At 38.1% G+C, this 9,180-nt stretch overlaps 1 protein-coding gene across 2 annotated transcripts; it reads left to right on the top strand.

The window, feature by feature from the left end:
• Positions 1-2,678: 2,678 nt before the first annotated feature.
• ikbip (IKBKB interacting protein) lies at positions 2,679-7,676 on the top strand. 2 transcript variants are annotated; one of them, XM_087785872.1, is made up of 4 exons: positions 2,679-2,956; positions 3,022-3,139; positions 6,049-6,270; positions 6,988-7,676. In XM_087785872.1, the coding sequence occupies exons 1-4, from the start codon at positions 2,772-2,774 to the stop codon at positions 7,531-7,533; spliced, it is 1,071 nt and encodes a 356-aa protein (XP_087641998.1). In that variant the 5' UTR covers positions 2,679-2,771; the 3' UTR covers positions 7,534-7,676. The 2 variants fall into 2 exon arrangements, with proteins under 2 accessions (XP_087641998.1, XP_087641997.1); XM_087785871.1 differs by lacking the exons at positions 6,049-6,270; positions 6,988-7,676 and adding an exon at positions 4,081-5,889.
• Positions 7,677-9,180: the final 1,504 nt, after the last annotated feature.

The following is a 9,180-nucleotide window of genomic DNA, read 5'->3' as shown; positions in this document are numbered from 1 at the left end:
AGAACCTCAACATCTTCATCTCTGCTACCTCCAGCTCTGCTTCCTGCCTTTTCCTCAGTGCCCAGCATCACTGGTCTCACCACTGTCTTGTACAGTATATCTTTCCTTTCTTTCTGGCTGATACTCTTTTATCACACATTACATCTGACAAAAATAGTTTTTTTGAGATGTCAATGCTTCCCGAGGATTTCAACATGACCCATGCGCGCTCAGGATTCTTCACAGTGGAAAGAGCCACACCAAAAGAAGTCGAGGATCTTTACAAACCTTGGCATCAGCGCCCAGACATTATATTCTTTCTGACTAAATTAGCAACCAGTATTCCCAAGCTTATGTCTTTGATCGAAGAATTTGCCAACATATCTGTATATAAAATAAATGTCTCCTAATCAGTTCTCATGTTCCTAAAGAGGAGGAAAGAAAAACTCAGTTTATGTCTTGTAACGAGGGATTTGACTATCTAGTCATAAAAATCACCCCAAATATCAACAAATGATGATCCTTTGTTGGACAATGTAACCAATACTTTAGATCGCTCGCTCAACTTGCCCATATCCATGATTGGATAAAGGGAATATAATTCAATTTGCCATGCTTCTCACAAGTGTATCAATGTTCAAATTAAAATATCACAAATTTACACCAATTTGGCCCAATAAAAATGTTAAACCAGGGACACACGATGCAGGATTTAAATCATGTTATGATAAGAAAATTCAGAAGATTTTCGACCTTTACGAAGACTGAGTCTTGCTCACATTCGAGCAGCTACATACGAAGAAGGCTACTCCGAAAAAGAAACAATTCTTTAAATGTTTACAGATCCGGAGTTAAATCACATCAAAACACAGCCCATCAGAGTATGCTCCTAGACTATCCAAAGTCGAAGAACCAAAAGTTTAGAACCTGGGAAAGAAAGGATTTGTATCCAAATATTATAATCTTTTATTAGAAAATAGCAGTGAATCAACTCTGGAGAGCAGATTTAAATGTGGATATTGATGGGACGCTAAAAAGGGTTCATGAGGACATACTGTATATTACTCCTGAAAGACTTAATCAGATTTCATCCAATATTCCAGATACCTGTACCAAATTTCCTGAAGAGTAAGGAACACTTATACGAATTGGAAATTATGTGTGTTGCTCAATTGTGTGTGCTTGGAATATACCCATTTTAAAATTGGGGAAAAAGAAAAGCTCTTTGCTAGTAAAAAAAAATAGAAGCCCGTTCAAAACTTTGAATATGTGGATAAAGGAGATATTAAACGACATTGGTCTGGAAAAACGGATATATATATATATATATATATATATATATATATATATATATATATATATATATATATATACAGTATATAGTAAAACGAAAACAGAAAACTCTGGGAATTATACATGGAAATGATGGACGCAACGTAAACATTAACTTACAAAATGGAAGAAGGGAGGACTGTGGACAATTGAAGAGGTACCTTGACTTCCTTTACCCTGTTTATTTTTTTTCTTGACCATTGTACTAGAATAGTGCAAAATGGTAGTAACGTGTAGTATGTCAAGTATGTGCGTCAAGTGGGTGGTTGGCGCCCCTAAGAGGCTGTCTTTTGGATTGTGTATTGTCATTTTATTTTACTTATTTATTTAATTTTTTTTAAATGTTTTTCCTGTGGTGGTTTGTTTTGAAAATGACAATACACATATTGTGAAAAAAAAGTGTATAATTGCTTATGTTTCAGTTGTATACATTATAAAGACATCAGCTTGATTTTGTTGTTATATGTTAAAATATATATTTAATGTTAAAGAACACTCGACAGCAAAACGACACAATACACCAAACAAAACAACACATTATTTGGATAGGAAATGAAAGCCGAAAATGTATATACATTTTACGTTAAATGAAAATAAAAATAAATAAAACAAATTGATGAATATATTTATTGTCATTGTCATATACACCTTCATCCCCTTCATAAACATTGAACCTTATACATTTGTTTCGGAATTGAAAACTGCCAAGTTATTTCATTTAGAAAACATGACAACGGCTCAGGATTCTATTCCACTTGTAGCAAGTGGGGATTTTTACATTTCCAAAATGAATGTGGAAACAACCCAAATATTTGATATTTATAATTATTAAAGGTAACGTGGAAAGAACGTGTTTGAGTTTTGAGTAAATGGATTATGTATTTTTAAGAGTAATAAATCCACTATTCTGCCCACATTTAACTTACCACAGTCATTTTGTGATAAAAAAAATTATTCTTAATATATCTGTTGAAGGAGTGGTTATTAAAAGTACTAAATATCATTCTGCTTTAGTCATTATTTTATATGTAAAAGGTGATACATTGTATTTTGTAAGTAACATTTCGTTTCCACTTCTCATCCACTGAGGATCTGGCAGCAGCATACGTGGCTCGCTGATACGTTCAGGGTCTCTCCTCCTCCGTCGGACAATCCCCTCGGTTTTAATAGAAATATACATTTATTTCAATTTTAAAACTTCAACATGTTATTTATTTTTTTAAGTTAATCAAAAAAAACGAGTGCACTTGTAAAGATAAATAAAAACAATTGGAATCTATTGAACATTTCCTGCAAATGTCTTTTTCCGATGGAACTTGAATGCCGCGTCTTTACAATGACGGATTGTGGACACGCGAGCTGTGGGTCTCTGTAACTAAACTTATAATGACACGAGCGTGATTTTTGGGAAGAAAAATAGTTTTTTAATATCGTTATCATATTGCGGAAAGCTGTGAAAAATGCCGACTGAAGTGAAACAGCGGAAGAAGTCTCCAGTGCAGAGCGAGCAGAAGAAGTCCAGCGAAGAAGAAAGATCCAGAGAAAATGGAAAGACAGAGACTGGAAACTTCAACAACTCGTCTTTTTTCGACTTTAAAAGTTTAATGTGTTTCGTGTCTCTTGTGGCCTGTGGAGCTCTGAGTTGGTGGGTTCATAAATGCATCCTTGAAACTTTCCTGTGTGTAGAGACCAACAACTTGTGTGTTTCAGGATGGTGGTCCAACAGAATGAAAAGTTTCTTAAGATAGAGGAGAAGTTTGAACATCTACACAGGAAGACTTCCAGTATGTTGGCGATGGGGGAAGAAGTTCTTCAGGTCTCGAAAAAGGTGAGTTTTGAATTACATTTTTATGAAATCAACAACAGAAAATCTCCCCCAAGTTATGACTACTTTCAAGGAACTTAAGCCAATTTATTTTATTATTTTTTGGGATAGTGGCTTTGTTTTACAGATTGTTTTTTCTTGTACTTGATAACATTTTTGTTTGTTTTTAACTATCTAAGGGTAAATAATTTTGGATACAATATCCGGTGAGATGTACTCAATCATTCTGAACATAATATTTTACTTGATACTTATTTTTTAAAGTTGTAAATAGTTGTTAAGAATTTATATTTTGGTCTGTAAGCTGAACCTATAATGCAATCTCTTTTACTCACAGTGCAAATTCAAACCTTTAACACAAATTATGTTTCTGAAAAAACCTGAAAATATGATCATGCCAAGAACTTACCCTTGTGTCACTGATAGACTTTTAATTCTGAAATCCATCCTTAGATACAAAACAGACAATTTTCTCATTCATGTAAACCTATTTATTATTTATTTATTTTTTAAATCATTAAATGTAAAATCTCCAATTACACAAGTCCTTAACTTCAAGTTACACTAAAAGATTGAAATAATTTAATGGAAAAATTATTATTAATTATTTTAAAACATTTCCTCCAGTTAATGCATTTTATTAAGTTTTGACAAAACCTTGTTTTAATTGAACAAGACCTATTATGTCACTATGTTAAAATTAAAACTTGAACACACTGAACCTCTATTTATAACTGTAACATTTTGTTACAGTATGGCTTAGTGAAAAAAGGTTGAACGAGGTTAAAGGGATGACTTACTTAACTTACTTACAAAGTTATTCAGTTATGATTCTGCATTGCTAGCTTCATGACCAGGTCGTGCATGAGTTGTGTTCAAACTACAATGCTGAGGAAGATGGAGCTCCACAGAAACGGCCTCCTGTTTTTATGTTGCGACTGCAGCTCGATGCCTCAGAACTGGACCTCCAGAGGGCGCTCTCGGCGGTCTCTCTGACCTCCAGACTGGAACAGGACGTCGCTGCGCTCTCCTCCGTGATCGTGGATCTGCAGAACGAGGAGACCTCGGCGTCCGTGGAGCTGCAGCAGGTCAACGCTCGCTTCCTGAACGTGACGGTGACCTGGCAGGAGAGACTCGCCACCACGACTTCCGAGCTGACCCACCTGAAGGCCCAGTCCCGGCAGGCGCACGCCAACGCCACGGAAGGGGTGAACGAGGCCGAGCGGAGGGCCCGGGTTCTGGAAGAGAAGTTGCAGGAGCTGGAGGACAGCACCAAAAGAAACGGCCGTGCGCTGGAGCGCGCCGAAGAAGATGACGCCAAGAAGGCTCGTGATCACCTGGACTGGAACACCAAGCAGATCCAGAAGCTGAAGGATCAGATAAGCTACCTCGCTCACAGGGAGGTCGAACTCAAATCTCAACTTCAGGGCCACATCCCTCGAGCGGCGGAGTGCGAGGAGCACCTGCCGAAGGTGGAGGAAGCCGTGCGCTCCATCCTCAGGCTGGGTGCGGACCTCAGCGCCGCGGAGAAGCGTCTGGAGGAGGTGACCCTGCAGGTCTTCGGCACGGAGGACAGCATGCTAAAGGCTCTCAACGAGATCCTGGAGATCCGACGGGAGGTGGACACGCTGCAGGCCCAGAGCAGCATCGTCAAGATGAAGAACGAACTGTCGGTGGTGAAGGAGGCCGTGCATGAACTCACCATGGTGCTGAGGGAGAGCAGAGGAGACTTTGAAGGCCTGGATCAGGGAGAGGATGAGGAGAACTGGGATGGAGTGGATCAGACTCTGGAAAACATGTTTGACTCTGATGTTTAAAAGTTGTCCGTGTAAAGTTCAAACATGCACAAATGATCCAGGAATTAAACGCATTTAAATTATTTGAATAATTTAATTATAATTTATAGATTCACAGATTATGTTTTCATTTCATTAAAACTAGATGTTGATTTTCTTTTTTTTTCTTCTAAATTTTTTTAAAAAGTTATTTTATTGAAACCAAACTCATTCACTATCAGTCCTTATTTTTCGATTCTTTCAGCCAGTATAAACATCAATTAATGCAAATTAATCTCATGTATAAATATAATGATTTGGAACAAATTGAAAAGTAAAAAATGGCTTTGAAATATTAGTTTAGTAGATGCTCTTATTTTGGAAAGACAATTTTCTTTTTTGTTTTCTTATTTGCTCCTGTAATATCCAGCTTAGTCCAAACGTTCATGGCAATGCTAGCCGTATTCTTCAGTTCTGGATGTTCCCTGTGTTCCCTCCTCTGGAGAAGTATTTATTGACCGTCTCTCTCTTAAGCGTGTGGCTGATGAAGAAGTCCTTCGCTAATCGGAAAAGATCATATGAAACATGTATCCCCATTTTCGCCATTATTTCTTACACCTGAGTGAAAATGTTGGTGCAAAAAAGTGTTCATGTATATACAGTACCAGGGGGGAAAGTGAGGAATATCTATCTATCTTGCTGTATCTGCGTGGCCCTAGTGAGTGAAACGTCTAAAAGTGATGTACTTGAGAATTAATTTTGCCTGCTTCAAGTTTATGTTCAACTATTTAAACGTACCTGCTGTTGATGTGTTTTTGTTTTTTATTATCATTCTTTACCATTTTCATTAAAGTAGTTTTGTTTTTCATTTTGTGGGTTTTTTTTCCACCTCGGCTCTTAAAATAAACTGATATCCTTCTTACATGTCTTAAACAATAGAAGAATCTTGAATGTTGTTTTTTGTCCCTAAAATGTTTAATCAATGTTATTATTCATATAGTTCTATAATCACATATTCATGACATTGAAAATATATATGATCTAAAATATTCACCTCATGTCATTTGTGATGATGATATTTCTTTGTAACTGTAAGAAATAGAAATGATTGATGATCTTCTGTGACATGTGTTGCAGTGTGGCAGCTTGCAGCTCACGTTAGAGGGTCTCGGGAGTGACGACAACACCTTCCAGTCCCGGCTGAAGGGTCTGGAGCAGGACGTGGGTGGGCTGAAGGACTGGGCCTCTGAGCTCACGGGGAGAAGAGCCCTGCTGCAGACCAGTATGACCGCACTGACCGACGCCGTGGACCAGATCAGGGGACGGACTTCAGTCATCGCCAAAGATTTCGCCAACAAGGTAACTCTGCCTCCAGTGTGTTGCTTAAATAACATTCTGCGTCTACTAAAAAAATGTTCATTAAATACATTTTTAAATGTAGTTCACCAGTTTATATTCAGGTCATGTTTGACAAATCATTAATTTTAAAGTCCATTTATAACTATGGGTGTCAGAAAGTATTCATGAACTTATATATGGCAATATTGTTTTCATGATATTGTGTCAGCAAATTTTCGTTTGCTTTCAAATCACATTTTATATTTTAAATTGAGTTCTTTTATGGTTTATATTTTTCTTAAATGTGTATTACATCAAATTATTCAATTATTCTTATTTAAATACACATGCAGGATCGATCATTTTTGTGTTGCAATTAAACTTCCAGTCACTAGATGGCAGCAGGTCCGCCACAGTAAATGGAACAATAACATCCTGCAAGATCAAAGCGATGACTGAAGACAAGAGGATACAGTCGACTTCAGCAGCTTTTAAAGTTGTTTGGACATATTTTGGGCAGTTACGACTATGTCAAGAATCATGTGGTCTGTAAATCCTGCAGCACCAGAGTCAATACTATCAATTTTTCAACAGTATCGGTATCATTGCCTCTGTATCGTGATACTTATCCTATCACCAGATTCTTGCCAATACACACCATTATTCATTACATATGGCACTAAAGAATACCTCCTTGGCACAGGTAATGAGTCTGTGTTCTTGATCCTTGGCCTCCAGGTGGCGTCGGTGAGGACAGATGTCCGCAGAATGGACGGCCTGCAGTCGGACCTGGAGTCTCTGCTCGCTCACGTGGGTGATCTGGAGGACAAGGCTTCTCAGATGGAGCGCAGCATGGTCAGAAGGATCGGTGACCTCCTGGCCGGCAGCATCGACCGCGTCGCGGCCTTACGCGCCGCCTCGGAGCGCAACACTCAGGCCATAGAGCAGCTCCGGCGGCAAATCCCCGAGCTCAGCGCAGCCGACCAGAAGATCTCGGAGCGGCTGAGGGAGCTGGAGAGCGGCCGAGCGCGGCTCATACGAACGGTCACCTTCGCCAGCGACCTGCAGCCCAAAGTGGGGACCATAAGACAAGGTTTCGCAGCGCTGGAGCCTCAGCTGTCCGATCTGACTCTGCGTATCGGGAATCTGGCAGAGGATCTGACCAAGACTGAGCAGGAGATCACTGACCTCAGGCAGGCGCTGAACAACCTCACGTCAGTGGAGCAGGAGCTCAGTTTGACCAAAGAAACGCTGGATTCATTAGAAACCCAACCTTCCGTGTGATACAACATCGTTTGACTGTGGCTTAGGAACCTTTGTTTTTATTTATTGCAATCGAATCTGAAGTGTTTGCCTGTGTTGCTGATACTTTGTCACATCAATCACAGAAATAATAAATAGGATCATGAATATAAAGAGTAAACTAACCAAACTAAATGTAGGTATCAGTTGGTTGTGGGACTGACCGCTGTCTGTCCTCAAGGGGTCATTAAAGTGCTTTCCAGGTCTACCAGGTCTACTTTCATTAATATATACTGTATGTAATGTATACATTTGAACTACAGATGAAAATTCTAATGAAGATTTACAGATTGACTGGAATTAATTTAGCTAAGTTGTGCAAAAATGTGCCTAAATATTTGATAAAAATTACCTTAACTTCATATTATGGTTGAGAAAATAACTTAATATCAAGAGTGGTAAAGTTAGTCAAAACAAAAATGTGTTGAAACAAAACAATTGAAATAATATTGAATTGTGTGGGAACTTGCCGGTAAAATGATCAGCTCATATTTCATCTGCTGTCTCGCACTGTTGATTAAAGAAACAGTGTCTCTGTAATAGCTATAACATAGAAGCTTTTACGGGTGTTATCTCAAGATGCAGTTTGGCCATAAATCATCTTTATATATTACAAAATGTTGTTTTATATGGGAAAAACACTGTAACAACAAAAAACATATATTATTATGGTAATAGAAATAACTGGTTGAAAATAATAATGTACAATTATGGAAGTAACATGTTCTTTATTAAAAAAAATGACACTAAGCCACACTTAAATCACATCACACAAGAACGTTTTGATTATAGGTTACTTTTTATGTGTCACATTTTGAGAGCCCCTTTAATGGATAGATACAGAAACTTCTACCCACAAAATAATATACCCACAAAATAATATACTTGAACCTCACACACAAACAAACCCGGCAAGAGTAAGTCAGAGTTAGTCATAAGTCAAATGACACTTCTGTGAGGGCTCCTTTTAACTCCCCTTAGGTTCCGCCAGGATCCCAACCAATAACTTTTCCAAAGGTAGGTTTTAACAGCAGCTAAATACCGTCCAGTTACTTTGAAGTGATCACAACCCTCCTGGCAGTCAGAGCTATTCATCTAAACACACAAACACTTATTTGTGGAGGACATTGATGAGGAAAGTACTGACCAAAATGTGCTCAACTATTCTTATTTTATAGTCAAGCTAAACTGTTAAATCTTTGTTTTTTATTCTGATAGTTTAAATTGAATGCACAGGACAGGAAATCAAGGACAAGGTACATAATGATTCTAAATTACTGTAACTCCCGAACAGCTCTTTCCTTCCTTGATGTCATATAGTAGACCTCCCTGTTATACATTTAAAACTTCTTAAACACCTCTCAGCAAAATGAATGTGAAGCTGTTGAGGTTGAGAAAACTTCAGTGTCCACGCTCTCATGCGCTAGCAAGAGTATCACGAGTTGTTACTTAGCAAATCTTGTGGAGATATTTTATCAGTCCAGTATTTTGTCTATAACCTCACATGAACAGAGTTATAGTTGGCTTTATACCAACATTCATTAGAAACTTCCAACTGCTTTTATGTAAAACAGTGGCATTCGTACAAAGAAAAGCATCTTGGGAATTAAAGAAAACACCAACTGGGGC

Source organism: Callionymus lyra, chromosome 3 (assembly GCF_982586985.1).
Source record: "Callionymus lyra chromosome 3, fCalLyr1.hap1.1, whole genome shotgun sequence".
Classification (NCBI taxonomy): domain Eukaryota; kingdom Metazoa; phylum Chordata; class Actinopteri; order Syngnathiformes; family Callionymidae; genus Callionymus; species Callionymus lyra.
The sequence above is the reverse complement of the archived record's forward strand: the minus strand, read 5'-3'. Positions and strand labels throughout refer to the sequence as shown.

Excerpts from the sequence above, each read along its gene's own strand:
- ikbip (XM_087785871.1), top strand. The coding sequence starts at position 2,772 with ATGCCGACTGAAGTGAAACAGCGGAAGAAGTCTCCAGTGCAGAGCGAG. Across the intron at positions 2,957-3,021 it reads GCCTGTGGAGCTCTGAGTTG|GATGGTGGTCCAACAGAATG; the intron begins GTGGGTTCATAA and ends TGTGTGTTTCAG. Across the intron at positions 3,140-4,080 it reads TTCTTCAGGTCTCGAAAAAG|CTCGATGCCTCAGAACTGGA; the intron begins GTGAGTTTTGAA and ends TTGCGACTGCAG.